The 20,153-nt window shown below is 39.3% G+C and overlaps 1 protein-coding gene and 1 long non-coding RNA gene across 3 annotated transcripts; one reads left to right on the top strand and one right to left on the bottom strand.

Annotated features, from left to right (window-relative positions):
• Positions 1-12,184: 12,184 nt before the first annotated feature.
• On the bottom strand, positions 12,185-19,229 carry LOC133468982 (NADPH oxidase organizer 1-like). 2 transcript variants are annotated; one of them, XM_061755476.1, is made up of 8 exons: positions 19,099-19,229; positions 18,917-18,997; positions 18,717-18,789; positions 17,905-18,088; positions 17,617-17,831; positions 16,007-16,105; positions 15,561-15,678; positions 12,185-13,189 (listed from the first exon to the last, which is right to left on the bottom strand). In XM_061755476.1, exons 1-8 carry the CDS (start codon positions 19,171-19,173, stop codon positions 12,496-12,498), a joined length of 1,539 nt encoding a protein of 512 aa, XP_061611460.1. In that variant the 5' UTR covers positions 19,174-19,229; the 3' UTR covers positions 12,185-12,495. The 2 variants fall into 2 exon arrangements, with proteins under 2 accessions (XP_061611460.1, XP_061611461.1); XM_061755477.1 differs by lacking the exon at positions 19,099-19,229 and having other exon boundaries at positions 18,717-18,837.
• LOC133468987 (uncharacterized) lies at positions 15,688-17,911 on the top strand. Its single transcript, XR_009785597.1, has 4 exons — positions 15,688-15,967; positions 16,050-16,140; positions 16,329-16,648; positions 17,657-17,911. It is a non-coding gene; the product is annotated as an uncharacterized LOC133468987 (long non-coding RNA).
• Positions 19,230-20,153: the final 924 nt, after the last annotated feature.

Raw genomic sequence — 20,153 nt, forward strand, 5'->3', positions numbered from 1 at the left:
AACTGTGGATAGGGTGCACTTGCATTTCATTAAACAGCAGCAGTGTAATTAATTTGTATTGCTTTTGAGTGAGTCACTAAATGAACTGAACTGAACTGAAAATCATCTCCAACAATACAAGCATATAAAATCTCAATTAAAATCATGCATTTATGCAGATGATTTTTCATTCACTTTTTGCATTTAAAACAAAAACAGTGTTATATTTTGAAGAATTTTTCATTGTCCGTTTAACCTGTCAGAGCTGAAAGAAACTCTTGAGAAAAGGGCAGGTAAAACACAGAGAAGGAATGTTGTCACATCTTTTAGGGATCAGACCAAATCAACAGGTAGAACAGTAAACTGATTTAGTCCGTACACTGGGACAAGAGTGAACATTTTCCATTAAGAAAAGCCATCAGTCCTGGCCTTTGCTCTTCTTTAAACAGATGATGATGATGATGATGATGATGATGATGAAACATAACTGCCACGTCAGTCACCAGTAGGCCAAGCCCAACTATAGCCACATCATACTCTACACCCACTGTACAACCTAATGAGAGCCACTCAACACTGTACAAATTGTAAATTATTTTATTCTTGTTGCGGCCGGTGACAACGACCAATTAAATTGAATGCATACTTAGGTCAAATCTTTTGGCTTTAAGTTTGTTTCGGGAAAAAAAGCTGAGAAAACAAGAACTGCAAGTTCAATAGGAGTTTTTAACATTTCACCAAAATCTTTAAGGAAGTTTTATACGATAGGAGGCCAAGGATTGGAACAAAGTCATGGTAAAAGTCCCGCCCCCAAAAACAACCACAACAACAAAAGTTGATTGCCTTGCTATTGTGCTCAGTGAATTGCAGCAAGCAAAGGAAATAAATTAGTTTAAAAATAACCCACTCGTTTAGCAGCCAGAAAAAGATAGTTTGTGAAAGGTAGCTAGTAATCTTTGAGCTTCCCAAAAAAATAATGAGCCCAGCATTTGAGCCAAGGCACCCATTTTACATTAGAAAAATATGACGGCACAACCAAATAAAAATGTCACAAAAAGTAAGATGAAAAATGTTTTCTTTTTTTTTTGGAATGAAAGAATACTAATTTTCCAACAAATGAAATGAAATGGCTATGGCACCCTGGTGAGAAAATGCTCAAATAATCATGTTTTTTAACTGCATTACATCCATCCGTTTTCTGACCCGCTGGCAGGAGGCGGGGTACACCCTGAACTGGTTGCCAGCCAATCGCAAGGCACATACAAACAAACAACCATTCGCACTCGCATTCACACCTACGGGCAATTTAGAGTTGTCAATTGACCTACCATCAATGTTTTGGGGATGTGGGAGGAAACCGGCGTGCCCGGAGAAAACACACGCAGGCACGGGGAGAACTCCACACAGGCGGTTCCGTGGATTGAACCCCAGTCCTCAGAACTGTGATGCAGATGCTCTAATCAGTCGCCCACCGTCCCGCCAACTGCATTACAATCAATCTTAATTTTGTGTGTCTGGGTGTTTGCTTGTGTGCCTGCATTTGTCTGTGGTGTTTTATTGCCATGCAACCTGCTTTGTGGAAACTCTTTTTTACAATTCACATCGCTACTGTTTTATAAGACTGTATTTTGTTATTGAAATAATAGTTGTTTTTTTAAAATAGTCTCTAGCATGAAACTCTAAACCGTCTTTGCATAGAGTCGGTAAAATTCATTGGTGGCCTGTTGCTTTAGAATCTAAAGGCCCACAATATCTAAACTAGATATTGCGACCATAGCAGATCATTGGTAAAATCCAAGAAAAAAAGAGGTTGGAAAAAAAATTCCAGATCCAGACACTTACATAAAGGTTGGTCTTTCCTCTTGTGAGCATTTTTAGAATTCAAACAACCTTTCTTATAAGTAATTCTGGGTCATCTTGCTCAGATAGGAAAGGAAAGGAAAGTTCCTTATCAAAGAAGAGAATCTGAAGAGGCCACAGTGTCAACCAGCAGGTTGCAACAGAGATACAGTGAGACTGGAAGAGTCACAGAAAGGCATAGAAGTGCACATCCTTGGAAATGTGGAAATGATCGACGCATGGATCAAGCATCTGTTGTGAATTTTGCCATTCAGCTCAGAGGTCAAATTAAGTCCACCTGTAAAGATTTTTGTACATTCTAGGTTCATCCTGAAATTTCACACACAAACCCAAAATCCCAATTTTTTTTGTGAGTGGTGTTAAGAGGTTGTGTTTTATTACACACACTTGTACATACTGTACAATACACTCCCACTGGGAAAAAAACCCAAATAAATTAAATAAAAACTTCAGTCGCTTTGAGTATTGGGCAATTCTTCTGCACATCCATGCAACGGCCCACTTTTTTTCACATTGTGATATTTTTACAATTGAATAAAAATTTGAATAATTTATCAAATCTATGGACAAACCTCAGCCATGTGCATCTTGTAAATCTGTAAAGGTGTACAATTTGGTGCTGATCCAATTTAGGATTGGTTGGCGTTAAAGGAGGTTTGCATGTTTGCTTATCACAACTATAATATAAATGTGTATGATCGTATCACAGAGTTTTGAATGACGCCAGTCGTTGTTTGTTTCTTTCTTAAGTGTTGTTTCTCCTGATACACACATTAAACCTTATTTTTACAAGTCAGAAGACTGTAGTAATTTAGTCTGTCAGTAATAAATGGACTTTATAGATAATCTGTTTACATTACTGCGCACACATGCACAAGGACTGAAGTTGAAAGTTTGAAAATCGGGGAAGTAATCTGACCAGAGGGCCTTCTTCCCATCAGTATCACGTTTCTGGTAAACCATTTACCCGTTGTTTCCTTGTCTTTGTCTGTGTATACAATCAATCATTTCTTGGCTGCTCACAGCTCCTTCCCAGTGCAAACAGAAATGTAACAAAAATACCTATTGTGTCCAGAAAACATGACGTAAAGCATTGTGTTTCTCTCATTCAATTTGTTCGCATATTTTTTGTGAAACTAATAATGCAGTTTGAGCAACATAATCGCCTTTCTGGTAAGTTTTAAAAGAGTGCAATAGTTTTATTACATTTCTGGTGGCAATAAATGCATCACCTCAGTTAGATAACCTCTAAAACTGATTGAAAGCAGGGAAAGCCCAGGGCAACAGTAGCGTGCTGCGAATTGCGATGCGGGAACTGTCAAAGGTCATTTCAGTGTTTGCTCTCGTGTGGTTTGGTATTGCATCAGGTTAAAAACTTTGAACAGCCCGTCATCTTTCTGAGCTCCATTCATCCATCTTCTATACCGCTTTCTCTCATGGACAATTTTGAGTCTTCAAGGTGCATGTTTTTAGAATGTGGGAGGAAGCACTGGGTGATGATGCAAACACCACACAGGAAGGCCAGAGCTAAGACTCGAACCCTGACCCTCAGAAGTGGGAGGCAGACATGCTAACCACTATACAACGTGCTGTGCTTTCCTTTGTTTATGCCATTTCTCAATTATAGAGATTGTTCCTAATGTATTTTGTGGCCTCGTGGTTACCATTAGGGCCTGACCGATATGGATTATTTTTTTTTTTATATTTGGAAGACTAAAACTCCGATAACTGATTAATTGGCGATTAATTTGAAAAAAAATTATGAATAAAATAACTTCTTTTTTAGTCTGTTAACGCTGACAACAATAAATATATCAATTACAGGCAGAATGCTTTACAATACTTTTAATTTGTTTAACTTTACAGCAGATATAAAAATTGGCAAAAAAACAGCCAATTGTTTGTTTTTCTTTCTATTTTTTGCTGATTTTTGTTTGTTTGTTTGATTGTCATTATCTTTGTCGTATGTTGTAATGTGTTAAAAAAATCAGCTGATTTTTGCCGATTTGAAAGGGGCTAATATTGGCCGATTAATCGATTAGGCCCTAGTTACCATGTCTGCCTCACAGTTCTGAGGTGTTGCAACATGTTCTTTTCTATAGCTACTTTGGCTTCCTCCCACATTCAAAGAAAATGCTATTATGTTAATTGAGCATTCTAATTGGATCATTAGGTGTGAATGTTTTTGTCTAATGGCAAGGCACGTGTTTTTAGGTTTTTCGAGCCTCTCACCCATGAGCAGCCGAGCTGGGATAGGCTCCAGCTCATCGCATTCCATTCAGTTCATTCTTCAGAGCCATTGAAGTACAATAATCAGCCGTTTCTGAAAAGAAGTGAAGGTTGTCAGCAAAAGGAGTGGAGTCGGAGCCTATCCGAGCTGAGGTTGGACAAAAGGGAAGATAAACCCTGAACTAAGAGAATTCCCAGCATTTACTGTACATGAAGTCCTCGATTTACGAACGAGTTCCGTTCCTAAGCTCGCGACGTAACACGAATTTCCGCGTAAGTCGGATTTCACCGTTAAAGTCAAAATTTATTGTCCCACGTGATTGTGACAGCAAGCTCAGTGTGTGTGTGTGTGCGTCGATGTGTGAGTGAGACAGGACTGTGAAGGAGGAAGGAGTGCGTGCCGGTGCGAGTGTTTACAGTAGCAAGTGTAGTGACGGCGACCGGGGAAGAGTAGCGATTAGCAGAGGACCCGTTGACGTTGAATGTGCAATGGTGCTTCTTGCCTTTATTGTTGCTGCCACCCACCTCGGCTGTGCAATGAGAGAAGGGAGTTAACCCCTGCCTCTCCCGACCACGGTCAGGTGACCGGAGCAGGAAAGGTTAACACTTCGTATAAAGAAACTAAAATACATTAAAATAAAAAAATAAAATGCTGTACTTACCATTACTGCTGAGAGTGTGAAAAAAGGAGGGAAGGAGGACGAAAAAGGCAAAGATACTCCTGGCGCACAAACGCAGACAAGCACTATGAACTAGCTAAGCAGAAACACTATGGTGCTAGGACAAAATGGCAGACGAGGCACGGGACGTCGTAAAGTCGAAATGTCGTAGGTCGAGTACGTCGTAACTCGAGGACTTCCTGTATATGAGAATAGACTCTCCTCCCAAACAGCCTTGGCACCTTTGTGACCACGTCTATCACTCATCATCAAGTTAAGGTGGAGAACATATTTATTTGTTTTACTATTGTTATCTGTATGACAGTTCAAAACTGTTAAAAAGTTGTCCAGTTCCTGAAGTAACAAGCAGCCCCAGACCATTATAGTACTGCCACCAGTGTTTGACTGTAGGCATTATGTTTTTTGTTTTGTTTTGTCAGATACTTTATTTTTATTTATTTATGTGAGAAATGTGAGAAGAACCTTTGTGGTCTTTTTTGTCAGCAATGGTTTTTGCCTTAGAACCCTCACTTGGATGCCATTTTTTTAATCCAGTATCTTTCTTACGGTCGAATGGCTAGAGAGGTTTGTAGTTCTTTGGATGTCAGTCTGGTAGCTTTTGTGACCTGGATGAGTCTTCGTTGCACTCTTGGAGTATTCTTGGTTGGCCGAGAACTCCTGAGAAGGTTCACCACTGTTCCCGGTTTTCTCCATTTGTGGATAAGGGCTCCGACCATTGTCCGCTGTAGTCCCAAAGCCTTAGAAAAGACTTACCTTATCCAAACACTTAGCTTTCACTTTCTTACTCATTTGTTCTTGAATTTCTTTGTATCGTGCATGGTGCATTTCTTATTTTACGATTTTGGAGCCTACTTCACTTTGTCGGACAGGTACCGTTAAATTGTTTTTCTTCAACTAATCTGGTAGTAATTAGGCATGGGTAGGGCGAGTGAAATTGGACTTAGCTGACAGTTCCAAATGTTAAAATGTTGAAGCAGTTTTATAAAGTACTGTTAATAAAGGTTTTATGGTCTTAATAGTATGACCCTGGAACAGATTATTGATTTTTATTTTTCAAAATCTGAATTAGATCACCCAGGGTCTAAACTACTCCATATTACCTAGATTTAAGGATCCACTAAACTCCCCTCAGTGTTCAGTAGGTTATTCCATAGTCCGCACCATGAACTAAATGCTAACTTTCACTTTCAGTGTGACAATAGAACAATTGGAATGCTCTCGTTAACCAGACAAACAAAAAACAACATTCCATTCAGTTCATTCATCATTGCCTTTAAAGTAAAATTAGCAGCCATAATTGTGAAGTGGTGTATTGTCACCAAGCCAGAGTGGCATTCAGGATCTTTAATAAGCTTCTGTGTGTGTTTCAATAATTCAACGTTTACCTCGAGAAGTTTTCCGAAAAAGATTGCATTGTCTTGAGCTTTAGCCATTAAACAGATGCACTCTTACCTACAAGGCCAAAAATGACGATTGTTCTAAAATATATAATGTCGTTCTTAGTTCTTCCATCATAAGGATAATATACTGTAAGATATATTAACAAATATACATTTCAACTAGATGTTTATTATTTTTAACTGAAAAAATAACAATAGTTGTCTTTGTTCTTTGGATTTAAATACATAATAATAAAATTTTGATATACAGTAATGCCTCGTTTACCCCGGGGCTTAGGTTCCAGACCACCCCCACAATAGGTGAAATGCGTGACATAGCAAGCACATTTTAAAAATGATTTATACATATTTTAAAGCTGTACGAAACTCCCCAGACTCTTATTATTCTTCCTCACACTCCGTTTAACCTCTACCATTGTCTTATAAATACTTTCTATATTCTCTAAAACTCTGAAACATAGAGTAATACACTGTACTGCTGTGCACTATGTACATTTTATTCCTTGTAATATGTTGTTTAAATTATTATTTTTTTAACAATTTCAATGTTTTAGGCTAGGGAACATTTATTTTACCACCCAAAAATTATAGCATACACTTAAAATCCCGCGATATGGCAAATTCTGTGTAATATGATTATGGGAAAAAAAATCTGGAATGCACTGAATTCGCAATAGGTGAACTGCGATACAGCGAGGGAACACTGTACAGAACATGGAGGGCTATATATTGGGTAACTGGGCCTTGAATGGGGACTTACCCGACTAAATCCACCTCTTACAGTTCATCTCCGTCGCTTAGCTACATTTCTCAGATGACCAGAAGTGAAATTCTCAAAACTACTCCTTCAGTCATCATTTTGTGACTTGTACACACGAAAAAAGCAGTTAATCCGTTCAAATGATTATGTACAATTCTCTGCTGTCTTCTATATTATCAATTGCTTCTGTCATCCATCCATCCATTTTCTGTACCGCTTATCCACAATAGGGTCGCGGGCGTGCTGGAGCCTATCCCAGCTATCTTCGGGCGAGAGGCGGTGTACACCCTGAACTGGTTGCCAGCTAATCGCAGGGCACAAAAGGAGAGGAGTCGGAGCCTATCCGAGCTGAGGTTGGACAAAAGGGAAGATAAACCCTGAACTACGAGAATTCCCAGCATTTACTGTATATGAGAATAGACTGCTCCCAAACAGCCTTGGCACCTTTGTGACCACGTCTATCACTCATCATCAATTTAAGGTGGAGAACACATTTATTTGTTTTACTATTGTTATCTGTATGATAGTTCAAAACTGTTAAAAAGTTGTCCAGTTCCTGAAGTAACAAGCAGCCCCAGACCATTATAGTACTGCCACCAGTGTTTGACTGTAGGCATTATGTTTTTTGTTTTGTTTTGTCAGATACTTTATTTTTATTTATTTATGTGAGAAATGTGAGAAGAACCTTTGTGGTCTTTTTTGTCAGCAATAGTTTTTGCCTTAGAACCCTCACTTGGATGCCATTTTTTTAATCCAGTATCTTTCTTACGGTCGAATGGCTAGAGAGGTTTGTAGTTCTTTGGATGTCAGTCTGGTAGCTTTTGTGACATGGATGAGTCTTCGTTGCACTCTTGGAGTATTCTTGGTTGGCCGAGAACTCCTGAGAAGGTTCACCACTGTTCCCGGTTTTCTCCATTTGTGGATAAGGGCTCCGACCATTATCCGCTGTAGTCCCAAAGCCTTGGAAAAGACTTACCTTATCCAAACACTTAGCTTTCACTTTCTTACTCATTTGTTCTTGAATTTCTTTGTATCGTGCATGGTGCATTTCTTATTCTACGATTTTGGAGCCTACTTCACTTTGTCGGACAGGTACCGTTAAATTGTTTTTCTTCAACTAATCTGGTAGTAATTAGGCATGGGTAGGGCGAGTGAAATTGGACTTAGCTGACAGTTCCAAATGTTAAAATGTTGAAGCAGTTTTATAAAGTACTGTTAATAAAGGTTTTATGGTCTTAATAGTATGACCCTGGAACAGATTATTGATTTCTATTTTTCAAAATCTGAATTAGATCACCCAGGGTCTAAACTACTCCATATTACCTAGATTTAAGGATCCACTAAACTCCCCTCAGTGTTCAGTAGGTTATTCAATAGTCCGCACCATGAACTAAATGCTAACTTTCACTTTCAGTGTGACAATAGAACAATTGGAATGCTCTCGTTAACCAGACAAACAAAAAACAACATACCATTCAGTTCATTCATCATTGCCTTTAAAGTACAATTATCAGCCATAATTGTGAAGAGGTGTATTGTCACCAAGCCAGAGTGGCATTCAGGATCTTTAATAAGCTTCTGTGTGTGTTTCAATGATTCAACGTTTACCTCGAGAAGTTTTCCGAAAAAGATTGCATTGTCTTGAGCTTTAGCCATTAAACAGATGCACTCTTACCTACAAGGCCAAAAATGACGATTGTTCTAAAATATATAATGTCGCTCTTAGTTCTTCCATCAAAGGATAATATACTGTAAGATATATTAACAAATATACATTTCAACTAGAGCTTTAGTATTTTTAACTGAGAAAATAACTATAGTTGTCTTTGTTCTTTGGATTTAAATGCAAACTAATAACATTTTGATATACAGTAATGCCTCGTTTATCCCGGGGCTTAGGTTCCAGACCACCCCCACAATAGGTGAAATGCGTGAAGTAGCAAGCACATTTTTTTGATTATTTATACATATTTTAAAGCTGTACAAAACTCCCCAGACTCTTATTGTTCTTCTCCACACTCCTTTTAACCTCTACCATTGTCTTGTAAATACTTTCTATATTCTCTAGAACTCTTAAACATAGAGTAATACACTGTACTGTTGTGCACTATGTACATTTTATTCCTTGTAATATGTTGTTTAAATATATTTTTTTAACACTTTCAATATTTTAGGTGAGGGACCATTTATTTTACCACCCAAAAAATTATGGCATACACTTAAAATCTCATGATATGGCAAATTCTGTGTAATATGATTCTGGGAAAAAAAATCTGGAATGCACTGAAGGCGGCACGGTGGCCGACAGGTAAGAGCGTCTGCATGTTCTCCCCGTGCCTGTGTGGGTTTTCTCCGGGCACTTTGCTTTCCTCCCACATCCTAAAAACATGCATGGCAGGTTGATTGAAAACTCTAAATTGCCCGTAGGTGTGGATGTGAGTGTGAATGGTTGCTTGTTTGTATGTGCCCTGCGATTGGCTGGCAACCAGTTCAGGGTGTACCCACCTCCTGCCTGATAATAGCTGGGATAGGCTCCAGTTTGGAGAAGCGGCTCAGAAAATGGATGTATGGATGGATGGATGGATGGATGGAATGCACTGAATACACAATAGTTGAACTGCGATACAGCGAGGTAACACTGTACAGAACATGGAGGGCCATATATTTGGTAACTGGTCCTTGAATGGGGACTTACCCAACTAAATCCACCTCTTACAGTTCATCTCCGTCGCTTTGCTACATTTCTCAGATCAGAAGTGAAACTCACAAAAATACTCCTTCAATCATCATTTTGTGACTTGTACACTCACGAAAAAAGCAAATGATTATGTACAATTCTCTGCTGTATTCTATATTATCAATTGCTTCTGTCATCCATCCATCCATTTTCTGTACCGCTTATCCTCACTAGGGTCGCGGGCATGCTGGAGCCTAGCCCAGCTATCTTCGGGAGAGAGACGGGGTACACCCTCATCTGGTCGCCAGCTAATCGCAGGGCACATATAAACAAACAACCCTTCAGACCTATGGGCAATTTAGAGTCTTCAATCAAACTTACACGCATGTTTTTGGAATGTGGTAGGAAATCGGAGTTCCCAGAGAAAACCCACGCAGGCATAGAGAGAACATGCAAACTCCACACAGGCGGGGATGGGGATTGAACCCCGGTCCTCAGAACTGTGAGGCAGATGTGAGAGCTAGTCGGCCACCCTGCCGCCTGCTTCTGTCATGTTGATCAAAATGAATCGTAATGGGTCTCTATTGAATAGTCTCATCCCCACAACATTTAGGCATTAATTCATCGCATAAGACTTTATATACAAAATAATTGAACAAGTTGTCATATGTCGAGCATATTTTGATATGTTTCCATTGCACTTTCCATCAGCCTTTTTTTCCCCCCAGGTGAATCTTACCTTTTCTGACAAAGGGAAATGTGTGAAGCATTAGGTCAACCAATAATCAACTGTTTTCTGAAATAGGTGAAAGATGCATCTCATGAACCATCAAATGACAACTATAGCTCATTGCTTCTGATAGTGTTTAGGCCAGCAGAGAAGGCCAATGCTGTTTTTTTTCTTTTTAAATCTCTTATCTCAATGGCCAAAACTGGAAATGACAAAAAACACATTTTGTGAATACTGTTGTTTCCATGGTATTATATTAGGATATTATGCAGTATATATAATGTATGTATTTATATACAGTATACACATGTTGCAATGCATAGAGAGATGGATATACTGTATCTTATTCAGGTAAAATTAAGGAAGTTTTTTTTTTTTTATCAGTTAAAGGGAGTTTGCAGTTTTAAAACTGCTTGCAAGATTTGAATCTAGCCTGGCTTCACTTATCCCTCCCTCCCTCGAGTCTCTGGCCAAAGCCACGCCCCTCACTCATGTACAGGAGATGCATTGTAAACAACCGAAAGTTAGCCATGGCTGCTACAAAAAAAGGTACAACATTTTCAGTTGCACATGATTAAAATGTGGTAAACTGACATATTTTCCTTCTTTTTCTAAAAAAAAAATAATCAAATAATAAATGTCTGTTGAATATATTTTAATCATGTGTAACATGTTCAAATTAGGTAAATTCAAAGGGCTTTTTTCAGTGTGGTAGCATGACTTGTTCTTAATAGTGTTACAATAACACTAAATGTTGTCAATTTTATGTTTTATGTGGGGGCATTTATAATCGATTAAAAATCCAAAAGAGGCGATAAATTTAGCTGTTGAGCAGAAATGTTGCTAATTTTGCATCAGCTCTGAATCCTGTCATCTGCCATCAGCTTATATGTTCAATCTTTTTTTGTCTCTTGATCTGTCCGTTTCCTTCATTTTAACTTTTGTTGCTGTTTGTGGATATTCAGCGATAGTTTCAGCGAATCTCCTAAAGCCCAAGGAAACAAGTCAGCACCAGGCTGCGGGGGTGTCGTCACAATTGTATGGCATATGATAGACGCCACATTGGTCACACCATCTGTCGCTGATTAGTTGTTTGTCTTCGGGTGCAGTGGTTTCTTAAAAAGATGGGGCCAGGGAGGGATTAATTTTTTCCCAGATTATATTACTATTGTAAAACTGTCAATTCTATACTGACAGTTTTATCAAATATGACAAAAAGGTTGAAACATTACAAACATCCCCTTTAAACTTTAAGTGGAAGCACATTCCCAAATAAAGCACCCCACTTATAAAGCGCCATCTTCTTCCCTTCCATTCATTACATGAATATATCCAACAGAGGAAAGACGACAAACATATTTTGACTTTGTGTAGAAAGAAATTGTCTTTATGTGACATATGGTACAATTTACAACACTGATTATTCTTCACGCTTGTGAAATGTGAAACTGTTGCTCCAGTGTCTCTCAAAGCATCTTAGTAGTAATTATTTCGTAATTAATGCCGTGATTTCTGTGCATTCCAAACAAATGATACAGAAGAAAAGGAGAAGCATTCAGTAAAGTGACAATATTTAACCTCCTGAGATCCAACAATCCACTTAAACATCTAAAACAATATTTACCAATGTGTTGTTTCTACTTGCTGTGTTGTGCTTCATTGAAGCTACATTACACATTGCCGTGATCTGCATACAGTGGAACCGCAATATAACGGATCGTTTTACTTTGTATTTAATTGACAGAAGATGGTGTCCAGTTAGAACTTAACATCACCCATCCCATGCACCGGTGAGGTAAGTTTGGATATGATTTCAAACTTTTCAAACCTTTTTTTTAATTTGTATTTACAATTTTGAAATGTAATTGGTCTTTTTAGGCCACAAAAAAAGTGCTTCAATTTAACAGACAATTGGATTTAACGGACAACCCCCCCCAGGTTTCACTGTGCTGTAGAATCAGATTTCAAGTTAGTTGCATTATATTCCCTCTCTTGTACAGCCAGGTAATTGTGCAATCACTGAAGTGATGAAATTTGGAAAAAAATACATTTGGCCTACTCACTTACTTCTGTTTGGACCAAAAGAGGTTAAATGGAGAATACAAAAAAGAGTGAATGAGAACTGCCATGAGTAAATCATGAAGACTATAACTCCGGTGTGGAGTAATTGGAATGTATCCCTACAAGCGAGTGTGGATGGTCAAATCAGGCCTTATCTGGAGCCGGGTTTTGGTCTCGACAGCTGCTTTACGGGTCATGGTGGAGCACCGGTTCAGGATCTCCTCCTTCTTGGGTCTGGGTGGCACCAAAGGAGCAACCGGGCCCGTGTCGCTGCCTCTAGAACTGAAGCTCCCAGAACTCCCAGAACTTGCATAACTCATAAAACTGGAGCTGGAGTTGCGACGCTCCTGGTTTCTGTGCTCGCTCGGGTTGACACTCTGTCGAGGGGAGGGTCCCAACACGTCTGCTCTCGAACGTGAAGGCGAGCTGCTGACCGAGGAGAAGGTCGACTCTGTGCTTGAACTCGTGCTGATGCTACGAAGGCGGCTGGTTAAGCGGGTATCATTCACCTCAACCCGGGCGGGCATAGCAGTCTGCGTTCCGGTCTCTGACAGACGTTCCATAGATCTGGCTTTGGCCAGATAACCACGCCCACTAGATTGAGCTCTGGGCTGGACTGCAGAACGTCGCCCTGCATGGGTTTCCCTGACGAGCTGGGCTGAAGAAGAAGGAGAAGCATCCAGAGGTACCCCGCTGATGGTCTGGTTGAGGGTGGATCTATTCAGCTTACTCTGTAAGTTGAAAAGTCCCGTACGAGGGTTGTTGTAGGGTTGGAGGTACATGGAGGGGACGTAGCCCACCTTGCCATTGTATCTGAATAAAAAGAATTACATCAAAACATTGTTTTAGTCATTTTTTAAAATTTTATTTCATCAACTATCTCAGACCTTCTCTTTAGCCTATATTAAACTTTGCAACCTATTGCATGTTTTTTTCTGAGGGCAGCTTGGTGGAATAGTTAGTGGTCATCATGTATAAATCACAGTTCTGAGATTCAGATTTTGAATATTGACTCCCGCCTTTTTGTGTGCATGTTTTCCCCATGCTTATGTGAGTTTTATGACATTTCATTAATTAAAGACTCTAAAATTGTCCATAAGAGTGACTGTGAGTGTGAACGGTTGTTTGTCTCTATGCGATTGGATGGCAAGCAGTCCATGGTGTACTCTGCCTCTAATAAAAATTTAATTCATACTTTTATACTTTTGTAATTAAGTAGCTTTCAAAATTCATACTTTTTTACTTTTACTTAAAGACCCTATAAAATGAATTCAGAGATTTGTTTCTAAATACAATATACATGTTTGAAGATAATTGCTGAAAACGTGAAAAGACTGTAGTATTGAATTGTGGAGATGTATCATTAAATGCTTTTTTTTTGTTTTACTCTTTCTGTTTTCCTGATTTTTGGGGGACATGGCTAAAATGGCACCCAGTGACACACTTAGGCGTCCGTCATGAGTCGCACCTCCTTACACTACACAAAAACTTGAGCTGCCTAGTGATGTAGTTAGCTTGCAAGATAGCGACAAAGTAGCATGAATTTTTCCGCAGGGCATGGCTTCACGCATTCCGCGGACACACCCTCTGCTTTTCCCAGCGAAGACAATGGCTTGATTATTTTTTAGGATTTTCAAGCCTCATTTTATATACAACCCAATTCCAATGAAGTTGGGGTGTTGTGTTAAACATAAATAAAAACAGAATACAATGATTTGCAAATCATGTTCAACCAATATTTAATTGAATACACTACAAAGACAAGATATTTAACGTTCAAATTGATAAACTTTATTGTCTTTACCAAATAATCATCCATCCATCCATTATCTGAGCTGCTTATCCTCACAAGGATATTATGTGTAGAAGATATCACCACATGGGCTCAGGAACACTTCAGAAAACCAATGTCAGTAAATACAGATCGGCGCTACATCCGTAAGTGCAACTTGAAACTCTACCATGCAAAGTAAAAGCCATTTATCAACAACACCCAGAAACGCTGCCGGCTTCTCTGGGCCCGAGCTCATCTAAGATGGACTGATGCAAAGTGGAAAAGTGTTCTGTGGTCCGACAATTCCACATTTCAAATTGTTTTGGGAAATCGTGGATGTTGTGTCCTTCGGGCCAAAGAGCAAAAGAACCATCCGGACTGTTATGGACGCAAAGTTCAAAAGCCAGCATCTGTGATGGTATGGGGCTGTGTTAGTGCCAATGGCATGGGTAACTTACACATGAAGGCACCATTAATGCTGAAAGGTACATACAGGTTTTGGAGAAACATATGCTGCCATCCAAGCAACGTCTTTTTCATGGACGCCCCTGCTTATTTCAGCAAGAAAATGCAAAACCACATTCTGCACGTGTTACAACAGCGTGGTTTCTTAATAAAAGAGTGCAGGGACTAGACTGGCCTGCCTGCAGTCCTGACCTGTCTCCCATTGAAAATTTATGGCGCATTATGAACCATAAAATACGACAACGGAGACCCCGGACTGTTGAACAGCTGAAACAAGCAACATCAAGCAAGAATGGGAAAGAATTCCACCTACAAAGCTTCAACAATTAGTTTCCTCAGTTCCCAAACATTTATTGAATGTTGTTAAAAGAAAAGGTGATGTAACACAGTGGTAAACATGAACCTGTCCCAGCTTTTTTGGAACCTGTTGCAGCCATAAAATTCTAAGTTAATGATTATTTGCTATAAACAATAAAGTTTATCAGTTTGAACATTAAATATCTTGTTTTTGTAGTGTATTCAATGAAATATAGGTCGAACATGATTTGCAAATCATTGTATTCTGTTTTTATTTATGTTTAACGCAACGTCCCAACTTCATTGGAATTGGGGTTGTACTTGGCGATTATTTTAATCATTCAAATTTGGCATTGTTAACAATCCTCTTCTCTATGGTGTGTCAAATTTGAGAAAACATTTATTTTCACTTTACTCCTATAAGAAGTTGAATCAGTACTGTTGCTTTTACCACAAGTATCTGTACTTCTACTTAAGAACCCCCTCTGATATTCGTGAAAGAAAGTAGTTAATTATTAATCACTCATTTTCCCCATAGTTGATCAAAAAAATCTGGTCGAGTCCTAAGTCAACACTACGGAGTCGCTCAGTAAAGCCTAATGTTCTGTATGATTAGTGCATTATTCGTAACAGGCAAGACCGGGTTACCTGGTGAGCCACCAGCCATCGTCAGTCATTCTAAGCACCTCCACCACAGAGCCAATGGGCACTGACACCTCGTCAGCCTTCTTGGTAAAGTAATTCCTCACAGCACAGCAGAGAGCACCTTTATTGTGACAACACACAAAAACAAGCTCATCAAGGCTTTCATGAAAAAAAACTGCTAGGCTGCAGGACAATACATCAACGAAAAGTACTACTGCAAATCTTTGTGTCATGTGGCATTTCACTAATTGCCATGTTTTCTTCCACCTGTGTGACCTGAACAAGTTGCACTTGTTAATTGCGACTCATTTAGTTTTGGTTTTTTTAAGTAGACCAAGGTGTATGCCCTATTGCCATCTTTTGTTAGATTTTCAAACCAATTTTGCTTCAAGGTGTATGACACACAAAATGTAACACTCCTAAATGTTAATAGCAGGCAAACATCATACCTTCCTGCTGAAATACTCTTTCATCATCCTTTTCTTTTTCCAGATAGGGAGCAGGAAACCAGGCAATACACTTGTCTTCATTTTCCACCAACCACCAACCTGATAGGGTTGAAAGTAAATACATAATCAGACAGGTAGGAATTTTTGCCTTATCTCCACTAATGTTTGGTTGAGAGGGATTACCCAAAAAGTAGATAAACTTCTTTGAGGAGTCAAGGACCCTTTCAAATTTGCTGTTGCTAATTGTTATTGGTGTAGTATTGCACACTTTATGTGACTGAATGACTCTCTGTACTTGTCCTAAATGTGTATTTTGTTACAGTGGGCCATATTTTCGTGACCAATGGACATAAATCCGGCGCGGCAGTCGGTGCAACTGTGCGGCAGGGGCGGGTCAGACAGGTGTTGGTCATTTCATAGACCAGCGCAGCTCGGCAGATCCGAAAGTGGGCGGACCGTGCCAGTGTGGGTGTGTTCACCGCCGACTTAATTCGCCACCAATCAAAGTGGCTGCTCGCATTCCCTTTAAATGTAGCGCAATGACAGTCTTGACAGAGACTGTGTTGGAAGGACGATCTGTAATCGCAGCGATCCGTACGTGAGTGGAGCATTGTGACTGCTCTTGGCCAGTATAGCAACAATGTGAGTGGGTACCCTTATTAAATACAGAATGAGATGGTGATAACTGCTGTCGATTTTAATATGTCCGCAGACCTCAGTATCTCTCTGGCTGATGCCCCGATTAAATTCACCAAAATTGCTTTCGACAAGCTACGTCTCAGACATAAGATTTTTATTGCTGTTGATTTGACAATGAAGATGAAGATTGTAGAAAAATAACTCAACTGATTAGCATGAAACTTTGGATCTGGATAAAGCAGGTGCCTACCCATCTGTTTTTGGGTTAAGATAAATGTCAGAAATGCCTAAATTTCATTCAATTTAGCAATGAAAAAAAACTATAAAATATGCTGCACACAGGGTATGTATATGTGTGTGTGTGTGTGTGGATATTATATAAACACACCGCTGTTTAAATAAATTTTAAAAAGCCCACTAAAATAAGTGACCTTTATTAGAGCTTATTCACAGGCAAATGTTGGTAGGTGTGTGTTGACTTCATTCAATGTGAGTTTGAATGTGATTGGTTAATTCTGACCACAGCCACATCCTCAATTATAAGTGGGTGGGAACACACAATGTTTCCTTTTTATTTCCCCTCTCGAAAATATATATTTTTTTCAATTGAGTTAACCAGGTTTTAGGTGACATTAATGGAGGAAATAAAATCTTGAAATCATTTATCTTGATCTCATATACTGTATGTATATCACATTGGCATTTAAACAGAGGTGTGTAGACCTTTTATATACACTGTATTTTAGTATGCATGTATGTATTTCCGATGTATTTTCCACTTCTTGATGGATAATTTTTTTCAGGTAAAGGTGTGGGATTTCTGATTTAAATAAGTTTTGACTTCTTACCCTTGCAGTACAAGATGTTTCAGTGTCCAGTGTGTACAGTTTTCATTTCCATGTTCTTATACCAAATGTTCGAAATAAAAGATTCATTCAAAATATGTAGATTTGTACAGTTGACTGACTGACCAGCAGGGTCCTTAATCAGGACTTCCAATGTTTCATCCAGGGCCACTTTAAAGGGGCGGTTCTTGGTGTCTTTGGTCTCGTAGGCAGCCACACAGCGGTACGTCTCGGTGACAAACGGCCGAGTGACAGCGAAACCTCCTCCGTCCCCAACTCTTCCTCCTCCTCCTAATCCTCCTCCTCCCCCCAAGCTGACATCTGACAGCAGGATCATGGCGCTGAGTGACGCACAAGTCAGCATGTCAGTTGGTCTCTCCATCGCCGTTGACGAATCATTGAGGAGAAAGCTACCTGTTCTTGGTGAAGTCTTGGTCCGTGTCGCGGTCGAGTGGCGTGAAAAACTGGGTGACCTCTGAACTACAAGTGACCATTTGGTCACCCATGAGCAGCTTGTTGCAGTAGCTCGCCAAGGCCTTCATCCGTTGGATAGATCGCGTCGAGCCTCTCTGCTGGAGGCCGTTCGTCTGAGCCTCCCCTGAGGAGAGGACACACATTCGGTCGCTTTAAACAAGGAGGAATAATATGTAGATTTATGGCCTCTAACCAGCCGTGTGACCCTGATGTGGACTAGGGTTTTATTGTGTTGCATTGCTTTTATCTCAGTGTTTTTATTTATTCATTTTTATTTATTGCAACCTGTCTCATTACCTATTTACCATATAGTCCATGACTTTGTCTTATTAAGTGTTTGCTGAGGCTGAATGTACATTTGGACCGAGAAGCTTGCAAATGAATTGCCCACACTGGGATCAATAAAGTGGTTTGAATCTGAAATCTGAATCTGATTTAAAGCACGTCATAGCATGATCTTCGTCATGATACACTAAACAAACATTCACACAAATAAGATGCTTCGATACTCTCCAATTGCTCTTCAAGGTGTTTTTAGTAGTAGATCTACTACTATGACAAACATGAAATAGAAATAGATTTTTTTTTTTTAAATCGACTATACTGTACTCTACCCGACTGTATAGTACTATAGTACTATGGACTGTGCAAAACAAGCAATACCTAATAAGCAGCCTCCACTGAAGAGGCCTCGTACAGTAAATGGATGAGGATTTATTCTGTTGTGTACTATAAACCTGAAAAAATCTTACCTCTAAATTTTGGGATCATTCTGCAGTTATTCTGTGAAGGGTTGAATAGGGGAAACTTCTTCTTCAGCTGCCTCTGTTTGGGGGGAGGGGAGGGGGGGGGGGGTGAATAGGTTTTAATCTACTAAAAAAAAAAAAAGTTTTTCAGACATTTGAGAGTGGAGAGGTGTCAATTTCGAACCATTACTTGAAAAAAAACGTACATGTAAGTTCTTGAAATCATCATAAGACCTGTAGACAATCACTTCATTCTCATCTGACCACAGCACTGACATCATGAACGTCTGTAAAAAGTACCCAAAAAAATGATGATTAAAAAGAATACAGTTATCTCCAAATGCATATTTTTGGTGTTACAAATTCCCTTTTGGAGCCTTTCACTAACCTTGAGTTTTGGTGTCTCCCTGTGCACGGCTGCAATAATGCGAGCTGAGAACACGAAAGGCTTTTCTGCAGGCATCTTGCGCGATTTGACACGTGAAAAAGAATTCAATCGCAGTTTGAGGGCACTCCTGCAGTGCTGCTGCTCTTTAAATATACTTCGCCTGGTGGGCGGAGTCTCAGCCGCAGCACGCAGACGACGAGATGCGCTCAGCTGCAGGATAGATTTAATGCATGCGCTTTGCATTTGCTCATATAGATAGATAGATAGATAGATAGATAGAGAGATAGATAGATAGATAGATAGATAGATAGATAGATAGATAGATAGATAGATAGATAGATAGATAGATAGATAGATAGATAGATAGATAGATAGATAGATAGATAGATAGATAGATGACCAACTTGAATAGCAATTATTCGTAAATAATTGTGATGTCACAAGGTTTGAGAGCGATGGCATGTCAGTTAGTAAAGTCTAAACCAAGCTAAATCATCCTTATAAATACTGTAGCTCTCAACGTGTTTGAGTTAGAAAGACCAAGGACTACTGACTGAGATGGTCAGAACTAAAGTGAAAACACCACTGGTATGTGATGACTAGTTTTTCTTATGAAATGACTGAAACTGTGGTCTGGAGAGCATGATGATGGATAAATAGATGGTGAAAATGATAATGGAAATAGGAAGTGTTGAGAAGTCCAACTAGTAATTCTAGTCATTTTTTTCTCTTTTGTCTCTATTTCAAGGTTATCAACCTAATATAAAGTTCCCAGCCATTTTCTTTTTGAGCTCAGTAAAGCTCAAATAAGAACCAGATCTCAGAGCAGTCATTGGACAAAAAAGCACAAGAAGCCTTAAGCATCCAAAATCAAGAGTGTTGATGTAGGAGAAAAAAAGAAAAAGAACAAAAAAAAAAACAGCACCAAGGATAGATGAGAACAAAACTCAAAAAGAAAAGAGCACTTGTAAAAGGTAGCTTCATCTGCCATATTCTCTTTGGTTTGCCTGTTTCCTGTGGGGTTTTTCCTTGTGTTGCAGTTTCTTGGCGTTTGT

Source organism: Phyllopteryx taeniolatus, chromosome 19 (genome assembly GCF_024500385.1).
Source record: "Phyllopteryx taeniolatus isolate TA_2022b chromosome 19, UOR_Ptae_1.2, whole genome shotgun sequence".
Taxonomy (NCBI): domain Eukaryota; kingdom Metazoa; phylum Chordata; class Actinopteri; order Syngnathiformes; family Syngnathidae; genus Phyllopteryx; species Phyllopteryx taeniolatus.